Source organism: Schistocerca gregaria, chromosome 1 (assembly GCF_023897955.1).
Source record: "Schistocerca gregaria isolate iqSchGreg1 chromosome 1, iqSchGreg1.2, whole genome shotgun sequence".
Taxonomy (NCBI): Eukaryota; Metazoa; Arthropoda; class Insecta; order Orthoptera; family Acrididae; genus Schistocerca; species Schistocerca gregaria.
Genome location: NC_064920.1, coordinates 640,378,335 through 640,397,044, shown reverse-complemented (window position 1 = coordinate 640,397,044; position 18,710 = coordinate 640,378,335). Strand labels below are relative to the sequence as shown.

The 18,710-nt window shown below is 38.9% G+C and overlaps 1 protein-coding gene across 3 annotated transcripts in view; it reads left to right on the top strand.

Annotated features, from left to right (window-relative positions):
* LOC126360492 (retinoid-inducible serine carboxypeptidase-like) overlaps positions 1-18,710 on the top strand; it is a 283,675-nt gene that overhangs the window by 48,490 nt on the left and 216,475 nt on the right. For 2 of the 3 annotated variants that reach the window (XM_050007718.1, XM_050007717.1), the window contains exon 6: positions 3,705-3,875. The exons of the other annotated variant lie outside the window; for it this stretch is intronic. In XM_050007718.1, the coding sequence (XP_049863675.1) occupies positions 3,705-3,875 (171 nt within the window). The remainder of the gene's footprint in view (positions 1-3,704; positions 3,876-18,710) is intronic. 3 annotated transcript variants of the gene reach the window in all.

The following is an 18,710-nucleotide window of genomic DNA, read 5'->3' as shown; positions in this document are numbered from 1 at the left end:
TGTGCAATCTAAATAATGATCAAGCACAAGAGTCTGTCACTGGGACAAGGTCAGGGAGTAATACAATGGTCATCAAAACAATTTCTTTCAGCAGAGTCATTGACAAGTTCTGTGAGCCACAATAGTTGCTGCGTGCAGCATCATGCCACATGCTCCGTGGACCAGCAGATACTTTGGCTCAATTCTTGTACCCCTGCCATGAACTCTCTCCCACTCACACTGTAATGGACCTCCACCTGTGATTCCCTCTAATCAGTGCCATTCTCACCTGCAGGTGAACCCCCTCCATTCCACTAGCCACTGTTTTAAAACAGATTTGCAACAGACTTTCCTGTAGAAGTGTCTACTCCACCAGTTTCATCCACTGATGATAGAAAAAGCACAGCCTTGTTTCTTTTCATTTGGCATGAAACAAGACCAAAGTCATCTTGAAATCTGAAAAGACTGTTTCCAGTTTTTCACAACCTGTATGATAAAAATTCTGGAGGAATTTCCTTCTTGTTCTTTTTCAGTGTCCCTAAGAATGTTAGCCCATTTTCTAGAAGAAACTATCCTAAAGGGTTACTACTGTAATAGTTTTCCATAGTTGCATTCCTGTAAGTGCCCTTGATTGGTCCAACTAATCTGTTCACAATATCCATAGGCTAGTTAGATGCAAGATATGGTCCAGGATTCTGTCTGCTGTATATACTTCACAGCTGCAAGTGTAAAATTCCTTGCTACCACACAATGCATACAACTTCAGACCATACTTTGCAGGCGTATTGGGCATGTACTGCACAAAACCACAACGCCCACAAAAATGAACAACCATTTCATCTATGGTTTGGAACTCCCCTGGGCTGTAGTTATTTCTGTGGTTGCTCAAAAATGCAGGCTGGAGATTGCAGACGGCAGCAGTTTTGTTAGTTGAAAGTTGCTCTTTTCTCGTTGAAGTATCATCAAACCCCAGTGACTGGAGCAAGAACAGAAAGTGTTTCCAGTTAAATGCGCTGTCCTGAGAATAATCGTCCCTGTGCCATCTGGTGCCCTCAGCTCTAATACGTTTGAGCATACTCCTTTTTTTTTTGAACAGCAATGAGAAACAATGCTCCTAAGAGAGCCATTATTTCAGAAGCAGAAGTGTTTCTGCACTCTCTGTCCCTCATGTAAATCACAGATGATCTCTTGTTATTTATCTGCCTATTGGTGTTTGCAATAACACAATCAGTTACCTCAGAATCAAAAAAATTGAGAAAACTTTCGGTTTCAGTTTTAGTTCCTGTATCATTGCGTTTTGGACCCAGTAAAACCTTAATAATATTGTTATGTTTCATTTTACCTGGTACCACTAATTGATTATTTATCCATAAGGTTTCCAGCTGTCAAAAGCAATTTGATTGTCTTTAACATACCAGTATTACTAAACACAGTCATTTTTTCATTAAAATGAGTTTTCATATGGCCTGTGATATATGAAATTACACTGGCAGTTCAATGACTCATACAAAGTTATCAGAGGTTCCTAAATTTACAAACATCTTGAAACATGTAATTAGTTAAAATCCTAACAGTGCAGATTGCTGACTGTGGATTAACTCCAACTTGAATTTCCCCTCTAATTTCAGAACTCAGTGAAGTTGCTTAAATTTATGAGACCTTGTGACAGATCTTCATAAAGTAAATCATCTACTGGTTCCTTCAAATCTTCAGGGATACTTTTTCAACTGAGTCATTCAAAAGGCACTTCAGTCAACATAACATTTTTGCTTTCTACAGCTACTTGACATTTGGCTTGCAGTCAAATAAATTTTACTACATTGAAATAGCAATGGTAAAGATCACTTTATTTCTGCAGTTTTTGTCATTTAATCCAGAAGGTAAATTGGGTACATTGATTTCCATTGTGACAGAAGTTCTAATAATTGTGTCTGTTTTAAATTGCTATTAATTTGTATGTTACGTTTCTCTATCCAGCAAACTAGGCCTTCCTTTTCTTTATCTTTGTGGATAATTATTTTGTGACATAAAATGATACAGAAGGTATCCATAACAACTGCAGACCTTTTTGTCTAGTCCAAAGCACAGAGTCTTCAAATGACTTCACAAAAGCACAGCATTCCATTTCATCATGATGGTTAGAGGTCTTGAATAAGAGCAGACTGTTAGGAAAGAAACTTTATAAAGTTCCAGTATGTGTTGCAATATTATCCTGTTTCCTCTGTCCATCAGGGCTATCATACTGCCACTAACAGTATGGTTCATGATGCAATTATTTATTTTGTGTTTTCTTTTCTATTCTATTCTTTTCTTTTGTTTTCCTGCTGTGTTGAATCTCTACACACAATTCATCAAGTCAATTGGTATGGTCAAAATTTCCTCAGAAAATGATGCTGCTAGACAAATATCTGAGCAGTCCAGTAGCAACCTGGAGCAACAGATAAATTTATATTGGAATAGTAAACTTTTCACAACTTGTGACAAACAGTTTTCTATCACTAAATAGCTCTGTTTCTAAAAGGGTAGCACATAGCTCAATTATCACTGGATGCCCCTGCCATGAATCATATGCATATATTAGATGAAATATCACATCCTCAACAACAACAACAACAACAACAACAACAACAACAAAAAACCCACACACACACACACACACACACACACACACACGCACAAAGATTGATATTAGTAACTCTCCTATAAAAGCACCTCTCCTGCCATGGCAAATTTCTCCTTGTTAATAATTAAAATACTGTTTGTTGCTGCAGAAAGCTTTGGTTTACTCCACCACTTTATCCAAAGCAATAAGATGGGGTTCTGCATCCCCCTCTCACCCGGTATGTCCTCTCATTAAACTCACTAATTAAAATGGCTGTGGCTGACCTTTTTGAAACATTCTTAGGAGAGTGAATCTCAGACTATCACTCTTTCAACTGCCAGTCCTTCCATCATACATATTAAAGCATGCAGAACCAAATGTTACACGAATCACAGCCATACAGGAACCTCCTACAGCAACAGCTGACGGAGATCTGGCAGGCACAATGCTTCTATGCAGCCATGGTGGCAACACTGGTAGCCAACAATTTCAAGCTTCCATTCCTGTATTGCTGGAGTGAGCTGTCCTGCTTGCATGCCATCAAATACCAACTAACTTAAATAAGACTACAGCCCCCAGCTCTTTCTACCTGACATAAAATACTTTTAACCCATGTGTTAATCATTATTTCTCTTAGTTTCCACCACAATAAAACCTTATCCATTCTAAAGAAACAGGATTCTCAGTGTCGCACAAATATTTTTAGAAAAGAATCAAATTTTTTTATATACTCTGTGCCCTAGCTTAGCATCTTTGCACTATTAATCCCTTAAATTCTCTCTGAGAAAATATGTAAGATAAGGGGAAGTATGTACTGTTCCTCTTTCAGGATTCCTGGGGTTACTGCTATTTGACCATCATGGTCCAACAAACCATTTCTTATGCAGCTCACATCTATTCCGCAGTAAGAAGCTGGATCTGGAAATAAATTATCTATCACAGCTGCCATATGTTTTCCTATTCTATTTGAGATGATAACTGAAGCTTAAATTATTAACCCCCAAAGATGCATATTTAAGTTATGCAGTGAACTTAAAATGACCCTCCAGCCTAAAGTAACACTAAATATGATTTTGAATTTTCCTCACTTATAACAGTAACGTGGTTTTCATTTTTGTGACAGAGTTCAGAGGACTGAATCGTGTAAGTGATTTAGAGCTATATGAACTGATGAATGGCTACATGGAAAACACCTTAGGAGACGTCATTCCTTCTGATGTTTACTGGGATTCTCAGGGTACTAATGTTTTTGGTGCTCTATATGAAGATTTCATGAAGCCAGTAACAGATGTTGGTATGTATTATTGTAAATTTAGCAATTAATTGTACTTATTGATGGTTTGCTCTTATTTTTAACTTAGATAAATTAGTTTTATCACCAATATTTAGAATAAAAATATCTGCAGGTAAATTAACTTACAGCTGTAGTGCTGTTCTAGTTATTTTAACAGAATATGTCAATGCATGATTGCAATGGAACACCTTTCTTGCCCTCTTCCTTTTAAGTTAAGTTTCAAAACACAATTATGATAAAAATCTTCCTTTTTTCAGTAGAATTTATTAAAGTTCAAAATAATTTTTCAGTTGATTGGTTTACCTTTCCATGATTTTTATGCAGTTATTGAAGTTTACTGAAATGTGCACCATTAGCAAAACTATGAAGTTCATAAAATTATTCATTATTAAGATCAAATTCAGATCTGGAGAAACATAGGATTCAAAAGTGTAATGTTGTTGCTGTGGTCTTCAGTCCATAGACTGATTCGCTGCAGCTCTCCATGCTACCCTATCCTGTGCAAGCCTCTTCATCTCCGAATAACTACTGCAACCTACATCCTTCTGAATCTGCTTAGTATATTCTTCTCTTGGTCTTATGTCCACACTTTCCTCCAATACTAAATTGGTGATCCCTTGTTGCCTCAGAATGGGTACTATCAACCACTTATTCTAGGCAAGTTTTGCCACAAATTCCTCTTCTACATCTACATCTACATCTACATCCATACTCCGCAAGCCACCTGACGGCTATTCAGGATCTCCTCATTAGTTACATGATCTCCACATCTAATCGTCAGCATTCTTGTGTAGCACCACAGTTCAAAAGCTTCTATTCTCTTCTTATCTACACTGTTTATCATCCATGTTTCACTTCCATACATGGCTACACTCCACACAAATACTTTCCTGACACTTAAATCTATACTCGATGTTAACAAATTTCTCTTCTACAGAAATGCTTTCCTTGCCATAGCCAGTCTACATTTTATCTCTTATCTACCTCAACCATCATCAGCTATTTTTCTCCCCAAATAGCAAAACTCATTTATTCCTTCTTAATCTAATTCCCTCTGCATCACCTGATTTAATTCAACTACATTCCATTGTCCTTGTTTTGCTTTTGTTGATGTTCATCTTATGTCCTCAAGATAGTGTCCAATGCATTCATTTGCTCTTCCAGGTCCTTTGCCATCTCTGACAGAATTACAATGTCTTCGGCAAACCTCAAAGTTTTTGTTTCTTCTCCATGGATTGCAATTCCTACTCTAATTTTTCTTTTGTTTCCTTTAATGTTTGCTCAATATACAGATTGAATAACATCAGGGCTAGGGTACAACCCTGTCTCACTCCCTTTCATGCCCCTCACTTTTGTAACTGTTATCTGGTTTCTGTAAAAATTGCAAATAGCCTTCTGCCCCAGAGAGTGTTCCAGTCAACATTGTCAAAAGCTTTTTCTAAGTCTACAAATGCTAGAAACATAGGTTTGCCTTTCCTTAACCTATCTCCTAAGATAAGTCATAGGGTCAGTATTGCCTCATGTGTTCCAATACTTCTACAGAATCCAAATGATCTTCCCTGAGGTCAGCTTCTGCCAGCTTTTCCATTCGTTTGTAAAGAATTTGTGACAGTATTTTGCAACCATGATGTATTAAACTTATAGTTCAGTAATTTTCACACCTCTCAATACCTCCTTTCTTTTGGGTTGGAATTATATTCCTCTTGAAGTCTGCAGGTATTTCGCCTATCTCATACATCTTGCTCACCCAATGGAAGAATTTTGTCATGGCTAGCTCTCCCAATGCTGTCAGTAGTTCAAATGGAATGTTGTCTACTACTCCTGGGGCCTTGTTTTGACTTAGGTCTTTCAGTGCTCTGTCAAATTCTTCATGCAGTATCATATCTCCCATTTCATGTTTATCTACACCATTTTACATTTCTATAATATTGCCCTCAAGTGTATTGCCCTTGTAAAGACCCTCTATATACTCCTTCCACCTTTCCACTTTCCCTTCTTTGCTTAGGACTGGTTTTGCATCTGAGCTCATGATATTCATTCAGGTGGTTCTCTTTTCTCAAAAGGTTTCTTTAATTTTCTGTAGGCAATATCTATCTTACCCCTAGTAATATATGCTTCTACATCCTTACATTTATCCTCTAGCCATCCCTACTTAGCCATTTTGCTCTTCCTGTTGATCTCATTTTTGAAACATTTTTATTCCTTTTTGCTTGCTTCATTTACTGCATTTTTATGTTTTTCTTTCATCAATTAAATGCAATACTTCCACTGTTACCCAAGAATTTCCACTAGCCCTCATCTTTTTACCTACTTGATTCTCTGCTGCCTTCACTATTTCATCTCTCTAAGCTACCCATTCTTCTTCTATTGTATTTCTTTCCCCTGTTCTTGTCAACTGTTCCCTAATGCTCTCTCTGAAACTCTCTACAAGTACTAGTTCTTTCAGTTTATCCAGGCCTCATCCTCTTAAGTTCCTACCTTTTTGCAGTTTCTTCAGTTTTAATCTACAGTTCATAACTAAAAAAATTGTGCTCAAAATTCACATCAACCCCTGGAAATGTCTTACAGTTTAAAACCTGGTCCCTAAATCTGTGTCTTACCATTATACAATCTACCTGAAACTTGAAAGTGTCTCCAGGCCTCTTCCATGAGTACAACCTTCTTTCAGCAATTTTGAACCAAATGTTAGTTATGATTAAGTTAAGCTCTGTGCAAAATTCTACCAGGCAGCTTCCTCTTTCATTCCTTATGCCCAGTTGATATTCACCTACTACTTTTCTTCTCTTCCTTTCCCTACAATCAAATTCCAGTCCCCATGACTATTAAATTTACATCTCCCTTAAATATCTGAATAATTTTTATCACATCACACATTTCTTCAATCTCTTCATCACCTGCAGAGCTAGTTGGCACATAAACTTGTACTACTGTGGTAGGAGTGAGCTTCATGTCAATCTTGGTTACCATAATTTGTTCACTATGCTGACTGTAGTACCTCATCTGAATTCCTATATTTTTATTCATTATTAAACCTACTCCTGAATTACCCCTATTTGATTTTGTATTCACCTGACCAGAAGTATTGTTCCTCCTGCCATTGAACTTCACTTATTCCCACTATATCTAACTTAAACCCATCCATTTCCTTTATTAAATTTTCTAACCTATCTGCCTGATTAAAGGATCTGACATTCCAAGCTCTGATTCATAAAACATGTTTTGTTTCTCCTGACTATTCCCAGCCTGAAGATCTGAATGGGGAACTATTTTACCTCCGGAATATTTTATCCAAGAGGACACCATAATCATTTAACCATACTGTAAAGCTGCATGTCCTTGGGAAAAATTAGAGCTATAGTTTCACTTTACTTTCAGCCATTCACAGTATCAGCACAGCAAGGCCATTTTGGTTGTTGTTACATGGCCAGAACAATCAATCATCTGGACTGTTGCCCCTGCAACTATGTTTTTCTGGCCTCTCAACAGACATCCCTCCATTGTGGTTGCACCTATTGTATGGCTGTCGTTCTACTGAGGCACATGAGCCTCCCCACTGTACTGGTTGTTACCTATCTCGTTACTTAGATAACTGAAAAATTGTGGAATCTTACGTGGTATACTGTGGTAGGACCACACTTTCACCATGTGGTTTTGAATGAGAATAATACGAGTAGCTTCAGCACAACTTCAGCAAGACTTATTTATTAGTAGCTGCTGAAAGATTACACACTGCAGATCTCATTTGGCTAGGGGTTCTTGAAGTTTTGTCTGCAAAATAATCATTCCAACAAGCATGGCCTGGGTTTTCTTCCTGTTTGAAATAAACACTACCGAATCTGAAATACTTCCAGCTAAAAATTGTATTTATTCGTACTTTTTGTTAGTAATTACACCATTTTCACTATGAAAATTGATACTCTAAATGTATTATACTGCACTTGTCACATAAACATGTCCATCTCCCTCCAATACAGACAAAGAAGTGGCGGGCTGGCCAACATGTGCCCAGAAGTTGCAGACATTTCTGCACTCTAGATTCTTTGGTCTAATGACCTTAATACACTCCAAAGATACATATAAACAAATACATATAAATATACAGAATTTAACATCTCAAACAAATCCATTATTTATAATAAAAGAAAATATTCATAATTAAATAAATTAAATACATTTTCTGGCAACATAATGAAATGAGATAAACTTTATCTCTGACAGTTAATTACATTACACCACCCACTGGAAGGTCCATGGTTCATGGGGTGGAGGAAATGTAATGTGAAAGTTAAATAATGGAAAATCCAGCATAGACTGTAACATTATTATGAAAAGGACAGTTGCTACTCACCATAAAGCAGAGATTCTGAGTCACAGATAGGGACTGTCACAAAACGAGCCTTTGGGCAACAACACCTTTGTCAAAAATAAACAACAAGTTGACAAAGAATGTTGCAGGACTGGAATAGCAAGTAAATGATGACCTGTTGACAAAAGTTGATTCCCTAAGCAAACAATTGAGTGAACCTCTCACAAACCATTGTGTTAAAGATAGATATCGGCAGAGATCTGTCTTCACTGTGACTACTCACAAGCATCTAACATATGCTGGTACAATCAGTTGTTTTGTGACCAAACACATAGGTGTAATCTGCCATGTGTATATGTGAACCTTAATCACCAAGCAGAAGTCGACACATTTGAGCATTCCTCTTCTTGCCTGTTTATGACTGGTCACAATCCGGGGTGCAAATTTGTTGCCAAGAGACAAAATGCATTCTGTTGAACAACATGCAACAAGTGACAATAGATGTGGGATTCCAATGTGGTTTAGCATGAAAATTCGTTGTTGTGGACATGGCAGAGCCAATAATTAGGTCTGATCTCCTAGCTCTCAGACGTTGGCAATGCCTGTTTGCTACACACAGTTATTGAGCTGTCTACAGGTGGGTTCTGATGCCATGCATCCAGTTACAATGTCAAGGTCATCCAGGTAAAAGAAGGAGGGTACATGACACTTCTCAACCAGATTTCCTCATTCACGAAGCCTCCCAGGTCTGCAAAAGTATGCCATTTCAACACTTCTCCTTACTTTATCTACTCGTCAGTAAGGTAATGCTCAAAACTTCAAAGACAGATGAACTGACTTATCTAAAGTGCATGTCATCTTATGTTATCTAGAATCATAAGTAGAAGGTTAAAATGAAAGTTTTCTCCACATAACTGAAATATTCGTAGATTGCCTGGATCTTCATGAAGTGTGTGGTTTACAGTGAAAGTGATCAGTTCCAGTTTTTAAACATTCATTCTTCTGTTTGTAACAGCCGATCAAATCCATAATGACACATTGCAAAGAGGCCGAGCTGTACAGTATGTATTCTTAAAACAACTAACTGGTTCACAAATCAAGAAACATAATTCTCCACAACTTTAAATCTTAATGAAATAATATTCAAGTAAGTAACACAGGTTACACTTCAAGATATCAGCTCAAACTGCCCATCCCAGCAGCCTCACTGCTTCCCTATTTATATATTCGAAATAATGGATAGTCACTTTGACCATTATTACCTAATAATGACAACATATTTTTAGTCGTTTTTCCAATTAAAAGTTCCAAAGCTAAAATGTTCTGATTACACAGAATAATACATCTAAAATTACAGAATGGAATAATATGTGAAATTTATAATGTAAAAATGTTTTTAAATGTGAAAATTCCATCTAAATATGAGTAAAATAATGAACTTCACAAAATTAATTAATACATGCTAATTACACAATGACTCACATTCCTAACAATAATTGAAGCTAAGAGGGTAAAACGAAACAGGTTTTGATTGACAGAATTTTGTAATTAGGTGTATATATGGTTACAACAACACAAGATTAATTAATAAAGTCATTAAGACAGGATGATTTTTACAGCTTTCATCCTAAATTTACATTTTACTATATGTGCCTTCATTTGCAAGTGACAGAATAACTTCTTGAATGAGTAAACTACATTCGTAAAAGTTCAATTATTTGAATAATTACAGTTGGTGATTAATCCCAATTATTTTATTCCTTCCATTTTCACTAATTCAAGTCTTTCCCATTACGACAATGAATGCCACTGTTTGTTAAAATACATCGCCGTTTGTTTTATTTTGAAATAGTGTCTGCTAATTAGTCTCCAATTTAGTGTCATTTTTATGACGTTTGTGAATCACCACAATACCAATCATTTTAATGTGAGGTATTGTACTACACGATGTCGGGGAATCGAAGTTTTCATTAAGTCTTTGTATATTAGGTATATTACACCATTCCTCCTTTGTGCCAAGGGCTACATCCAGATTCCTGTTGCCAAACAAGACATTCCTAAAATGAACATTATAACGTCTTTTGACCTATTTGAAAGTTTATGACTCTGCCCTGAGGAACATTGTGCAAATGTGGCAGTGACTCATAGTCTTGGTGCTACAAGTTTTACTGAACTGTTTTGCATTCTTAGACAATATCCTCACATTCTCAGAAACGCCAAAAGAACACAAGCATCATCTCAAGAAAGTCTTTGAGTGCCTGGCTGCACATGACATCAACCTGAATGTTTCTACGTGTGTGTTTGGCGACCTGAAATGGCTTTCTTGAGCCATGAAATTTCGTCAGAGGGATCACGCCCCTTACCACTCCTCATTCATCCAGTGGCACATGCATCCCTGGCACTAGTAGCTGTTGGGGTTTTGCTTCAACAATATGTTAACAAGACATGGCAACCCCTCACATTGTTCTTATGCAAGCTAGTGCATGCACAACAACAATGGTGTGTGACTTCCACGTAGCAGTGAGATATTTCTGTGTTCAACTGGAAGCAAGGGTATTTACAATATATACAGACCATACGCCCTTCACATAGGCCTTGCACCAGAGCATTGACGAATGCTTGCTGAGACAGTTCAACCGACTTGAATTTGTAGCACAATTTTCAGTGGATATCCAGCAAGTCTCCATGTTGAATAATGTTTTAGCTGGCTGCTTGTCAAGAGTCAGTGCTGTCACAGAAACTGTTGATCTCCTACACCTGTCCAATGTGCAAGAGTTTGTTCAGTAGCTCCATGACATACTCAAAATACTGAGATGGCCCGTCAACTCAAACTCATAAACATGACGGGAACAAATATGCAGTTATACTGTGAAACTGCCACTGGAAAGACTCACCCCTATGGGCCAGCAGAACTCTACAAGTGCATTTTTCATGGCCTTCATACCCTTTCTCACCCAGGAGTCATGGTAACCACTAAAATTTTTTCTGACTGTTATATATGGCTCAAACAACAGGAGATTGCTGGCAATGGATTCGCTTGTGCCTTGGCTGTGAATGTAGTAAAGTTTCACACTAAGTCCACATGCCCATTGGGAACTTTCCGGAGACAGCTGAGAGATTTACCCGTGTTCACACACATTGACGTTGTGGGATCCCTGCCACCATCAGAGGGGCAACACTATTTGCTGACAATCAAAGATGGATTTACACATTGGCCAGAAGTGATCCCAGTGGACAACACCTCCACAGAGACACTGGCAGTGGCATTCATGTCTCAGTGGATTGTGCATTACAATTGTCCACTACACATTACTATCAACTGAGGGCACCAATTCAAGTTACAGCTATTTGCATGTGTCACTAAGTTTTCTGGTGGGCCCCAAGCTACCACCCAGTAAGCAGTCGTATGCTGTAGGGATGGCCCAGATCTCTTAAGATGGTGTTCATGTGCTATGACTCGAAGTGGACAGCAGCCTTACCATTTGTTCTACATGACCTGTGCACACCACACAAGCCAGATCTTGATGTCACACTAGCAGAAAGAGAATACGGTGAGAGACTGTGGCTGGCAGGGGAATTTGTCAACATACATGGCTTGATGGGGGATGATTCACATCTGCCAGATTTCAAAGCACAGCTGAGTGAGTACCTCTTGAAAATTTGACCTCAGCCAGCATCACACCATGGCTCATAACCAACATTTGTGCACAAGGAGTTGTCTAACAGTACTCACATCATGTTGTGCAGAGGGGGCATCAGACTAGCACTTATGCCTCCTTATACCAGCCACCGCTGTGTTCCGATCCATCATGACAAGATGTTGGACATTTTGATCACTGGAAAATGGCACACCATTTCTATCAACTGCATAATGCAGCATTTATGTTAGATTTGTAGATGTTTGGTAGATGCTCATGGTGCTCTGCTTCTCAGTGGGGGGCTGGTGCAGCAACTACATGATATTCTGTGCTTCACATATGCAATCAGCTGATCACTGCTGAATGTCAAGTAGTGTATGCACCTGTTGCTTGGTGCGCTGCCTCACACTTATTCCATGTTGTGATGTGGACACACTGTGGATTCTGTGATTTAGCAGTTAATTATTCTGTTGTTGTTGACTAGTAGCTAGTTCTTTCACTATTATTGAAAGAAAGAAATGTTCATATTCTCTCTCCTATTTGAGTTTATTACAGATAGTAGCTAGAAGCAACATATGTTAACTCAGAGTAATAACTACTGCCCACTGCCCACAAGCCAAGCCTCTCAAAATAAGCCACGACCTCATATCCCTACGAGGTTAGTGACAGCCCCATCACTGTTGTGATTGAACGCAGTGACTACCAGATCCCTATTGAAAGCCTTGGGACTCTTCCAGAGCTTCCCCGCTGACCCATTTCCCTCCTCACCCCCCCCCCCCCCCCCCCCCCTGTGAGGCTCTGCACACCCACATTCTACATGCTCCTCAAAATTCACAATCCCAACATCCCTGGATGCCCCATTGTAGCTGGTTATTGTGCCCCACAGAAAGGATTTTGGCCATCATTGACCAACACCTCCAACCAGTTGCCCATAATCTAGCCTCCCACATCAAACAAACCAACCAATTCCCTTGCTGGCTCTCCACCACCCCACCCTTTACCTCCTGGATCCCTATTTGTCACTATTGACACCACCTTCCTGTACACCTGCTTCCCCATGCCCATTGTCTTACCACTATTAAACACTAACTTTCCCAGTGTCCTTCCAATGTAATACTACCTCATTCCTCACTCACCTAAACAACTTTGTCTTAACACATAACTACTTCTCCTTTGAAGGTAAAGTATACAAACAAATATGCAGCACAACCATTAGTGCCTGTGTGGCACTGCCCTATGCCAATCTGTTTATGAGCCATCTAGAGATAACCTTCCTATCCTTCCAGAACCCCAAACTCCTGGCCTGGTTCAGGTTCATTGATGACATCTTTATGCCCTCAACTCTAGGCCAAGACACCCTAGCTTCATTCCTTCACAAAATCAACACCTCTCTAATCCATTTCATCTGGTCCTCCTCAACCCAGCATACCTCCTTCCTAGACGTTGGTCTCCTCCTCTCTGATGGCTCCATCCACACCTCTGTCCACATTAAACTCACTAACCACAAACTGTACCAACATTTTGACAGCTGCCATCACATACAGCTTTCCTATCCTCAGACCTAGTCCACAAACAGATTACCTGTGCCATTTCGCCACACATCCCCAATCCTCCCACCACCCCTCAAGAGCCAGCTCCAAAAGATTACCCCCTCCACCACCCAATACCACCCTGCACTGGAACAACTGAACCAAATCTTTCATCAGCACTTTGATTATCTATCATCATGCCCGGAAATGAGTGACATGTTACCCAAGATCCTTCCTATCCCTCCTAAAGTGGTATCTGTCACCCACCCAAACTCCACAACATCGCAGTCCATCCTTATACCACTCCCAATTCCATCGTATCCCTGTGACAGATCTTGGTGCAAGATCTGTACAATCCACCCACTCAATACTTCCAGTCCTGTCACAGGCTTATCTTACCCAATTAAAGGCTGGACCACCTGTGCAAGCAGCCATGTTGTGTATCAACTCTGCTGCAGCTATTCCACAGCTTTTTGTATTGATATGACTACCAACCAACTATCCACCAGGATGAGCGGCTACCACCAAACTGTGCACAAAAGCAAAGTAGACCATGCTCTGGCACCACATGCTGCAGAACATATCATGCTTCATTTCAATGGCTGCTTCACAACCTGGGCCATCTGGATTCTCCCCTCCACCATCAGCTTTTCTGAAGTGTACAGGTGGGAATTATCCTTACAATACATTCTCTACTTCCAAAATTATAACACAGAGTAATATACTGCTCTCACACCCTCCACCCAATACTTTCCACCCCTTGTCCTATAACCTTCTTCCCTCTCACATACCCTCATCCTCTTTGTGTGCCGCCCTGTGCCAATATACCTGTTCATCCTTTCCCCTTCCCTGCTCCCCTCCTTTTCCACTCCTCTCCTTTACCTTTCTCCTTCTTTTCTGCTCCTCTCCTTTCCTGCTCTCCTCCTTTTCTGTTCTCCTTCTTTTTTATTCTCCATTTTTTTTCCTCCTTCCCCATGCCCAGCTTCATGACACTGCACCTGCCAGTCTCTAGTCCTGCATTCCCTGCTAGAGAGCTCTCTTCTCTTCCCACATCCATACCCTGCCAACCCTCCTCATCCCTGCCCCACTTCAGATTGCTATTCATGTGACAGTTGCATTCCAGTCAGAGCTACCGCTGGTGGCAGCTGAGTGTGTGTGACATGTGCTTGCTTGTGTGAACGTGTGTATGCTTTTTTTCTGAGGAAGGCTTTGGCCAATAGCTGCACGTGTAACAGTCTTTTCATAGTACCCTTCTGCAAATCAGTGGGACATCTTTATGGTGAGTAGGGATCTATCCTATGTCTTATACTGTTGTTATTCCAACCTAGGGTTTCATTGTTTGGTCTGTTGTCTTTGGTGTATGCATACTTAATCTGTGACAGAATCATTTCCATAATTTTATAGCAATATCTTGTACATTTACTCACATTTAAAGTTAGTTTCCGTGATACAGAACAAATACTTTGAACAGTAGCGTACACTGTGCACAGAATAGTGAAGTATTTAATGCTTTGCCATCCACATGTCTCTTACAAATTTATTCACTTGGTACCAGCAATGCTAATTCAGATTACTTGGCTTGTTGCTGGCCATTCTTGACACTATTGGGAGATTGTAGATTGTTAAGTTTTACTAATCTCATCATTAGTTCTCATAAGTTCACAACCCTGTTCCCCTACTGTCATGAAATTTCAAAGATATATGTATGCAAATAAATACATAATTTGTTTGTTTTGTATTTGTTTATTTGCATTGTCTTTGGTACTTAGTATTTCTCTTTCATATTATATGCAGCAAAACAGTCTCCAAGGTGTAATGAAACTGTTTTTGTTTACTCGTTATGGAAACAAGTATTAGTTGATGTTGCCTTATGTGTCTGGAAAGTCTGTCAACTGGGTCATGATGAGACATATGCGATGTAGTGGCTACCACAAAGTTTTGCTCAGAAGCAGGTACATCATCTTTTATTCATGAATCAGATACTTTCAATAAAATATTGTGAAATTGGAGACTCTTGCGTCCTGTATTGAAATATTGCCATGTACAGAATGCATTAAATGATATGCCATTAAAGAGGTACATGCAAATATTTTTTGACCATTTCATAGTTTTTCTGTGTATAGGGTAAAAACTCAAATATTGGTCTGCCCGATCCACTCCTTTCACGTATTAGTTTTAGTCTAATACACTTTCATGTTTTTTTATTGTGTAATTGGTTTTTTTACATTTTGTTTGAGTGACTGTCGAAGTGGCATTATGTTTTGTAGAGATTATTTGTATTTTTTTTAGTTTTTGAAGCTCTCCATATCTGTGCAACTACTTCACCTTTCCGTTGATGACAAGCTGCAAACACATTGACTTCTGTGCACTTTAATTTTTCCGTAAATCCTATATTTTGCCGTATCATTCCACAAAATCGAATTTTCTTTTCAACTACCTTCTCTGCAGGTTCTACACTGTTATAATAATTATCCATGTAGAGGTGATGCCACTTTCCATAAGAAGGTGTGAATAGTCCCATCACTGTTTTTACTAAAGGCTGTCCAGCACCGGAATATATCTTGAATGACGAAATGTATCCTGTACTCGAATCACACAGCATTTGAATGAGTATGCCATATTTCATAACTTTTGACAGATTGTAAACTTTAAAATTTAACCATCCACACCACGATCTTCATTCATCAACTGAGATGTTTTGACTTGGATTAAAAGTTTCTTTAAACTTTTTGGAAAAATAATCAGTTACAAATTACACTTTTAAAAGATGGTTGGCATTATAAGGTTTATTGTTGTTTTCAGAAAAATGTAAAAATGATAATATTCATCTGAATCGGTTGCGGGACATCATTTTGAGAAATATCTGTGTGTATATTAATGGATTCATTGACCAATAATCATTGATCCTTGCTTTTCTTACCATTCTCATAAGGATAGCAAGCCCAAAATATTTTCTAAATTTGGGCCCTATAATGTCGACAAATTTGAATTTTTTCTTATCCAGTTTCCTTCTGTTGCAATTTTGACTAGTATGTGTTGGTTTCATTGCTAATATATTCAAATAGAGCATTCCCAATATATAATTCTATGATACCCTTGACACTCTGTGTATCTTTGGAAAATATGTTTGGACCCAGAGATCCTTCAAATTTATTATTGGTCCTCAGTAAATCAAAGTCTGACCACTGTGTACTGTATTCTTTATCTGATTCATACAAATCAGTTGGCAACTGTAACCTTCACCGAATTCTTTTAGGACATATTTCACTATCTTTTGACAATCCTGCTTCACTTTCATTTTTATTATATCCAATGTCTTTTCCCCAATCAGCCAAGTCATCCAGAATGTCAGGCAAGACATCCATGCATTCATTGTAAATAATTGTATTGTCTCTTTCGTCTGCCATGAAACTCATTGACATTTGTAACTTATTGTTACCTAAACAAAACACCAACAGAATGCAAAAGATACTAAAGTGCTGTCGCCAGCCACTGCGCGATACTATACTCACAACACCACTGGGGCGTTGCCAGCTACTGAGCAATACTATGCACACAACACCACTGTGGTGTCGCCGGCCATTGACCACTATTTCGCGCTCGACGCCACTGAGGTGTCACCAGATGGCATAGTGTTAATACCAAGTACTTAAAACACATGACTGGCCATGAAAATTACAATGCCACGAAGACAACATACATCAGATTGACATGAATCACACTACATACTTTGGTATGAAAATGATAATCCTTTCAGCGAAACTGCATGAAGTACATAGAAGTAAGAACTCATGGATCTGTAAACAGTTTTTGTCAAGCTTTTTTCTTCATTTTATGACTGATTCTTATCCTTAAGCCATCATCAGAAGCATCTGTTTTCCTAAACTAGTAAATGAAATATAAGGAACTTGTAGCCAAGATAGGCACTGTCTAAAGATGTAAAAACCATATAAAACTGTGGTAACCACAGTTGATGTGTACCACAGTGCCAATGTCATTAAACAGTATGCTGATGGTGACTTTTTTGTTTCTCTCTCTCTCTCTCTCTCTCTCTCTCTCTCTCTCTCTCTCTCTCTCTGTGTGCTTTAAGAGAACAGACACGTTGATCATAACCTTAAAAATCAAACTCAGTAATACAATTAAGAAAGAAAAAATTGTGACCAAACTGTTTGGATTCTACCAGTCCTTAAACAATGTGACACTGTATACTTCCATGTGACTGGCCACACTTTGTCATATAAGTGAAGATTACACAGTGGGTTTCTCATTAAAAAGCCATATTTGAATATTGATTGTTTGTGAGAAGTCGTGTTATGCATCTTGTAAGATGGTAAATGTTTACTAGCACCTCTTATCATTCAACAGTGGTACTATAATCATAATCAAGCCTGCAGTTTACCATTCTCCAATATCTGTGTTCACTTGGTCTGGATCCCATGACTGTCAAGTGAGTACAGAAACTGTTGGGTTCAAGAGAACCATATTCAGTGTCATTCAGGATCTCAGAGGCCCCATATGGCTATCTCCTAAGAGGACAACACATTGTTTGTTCCACTGTGCAGGACTGTACAGCCACACTATGTACCATGAACCAGAGGACTGGCTTGTTTCCAGTAAGATAACTATGCACAGAAACAGTGCAATGATGTCTGGAGCACCACAGACTGTCAGAATGGTGACCAATGTTGTGGCCCCCTTCAACATGGCAGTGAAGATAGGTTTGCTAACAGAGGTGGACCCACTGACAACCCTGGACAAGGGAGTGGCACCTAACAACCTTTTTAGATGTGTCCCAGTACTATATATAGCATCACAATGGACATACCCACGTTTGAAGTACTTAGGTGAACAAACATTGCCCAGATGCATTCATCATTTTCATATGGGCAAGCACCTGGCATGATGGTATAGGGTACCATAGCGTACACTGATGTGTACAGCCAGTAATTTGGACAGCAGCCACTACATTTCTAATATGTGAAGGCCAGTGGTTGTGCAGTATCTTTCTAATAGCAATATCTTTCAGGCAGGGTACCACTTACCAGCTGCTATACTCAATGAACTTGGTCACAGAGTTGTAGCAGCATGGAATTTCAGACCCATATGTGTCACCTGAGATCAGTCTGACTCGATACTAAGTAAGATTAGAGCCATTGTTGCTGCCAGAGGTGGCGGCTCTATGTCATAAATTTTGTCCCCATGTATCCCCAATCACCTACAAATCTTATGATGTATTCTTCCTATTACATTCTACACTCCTGGAAATTGAAATAAGAACACCGTGAATTCATTGTCCCAGGAAGGGGAAACTTCATGGACACATTCCTGGGGTCAGATACATCACATGATCACACTGACAGAA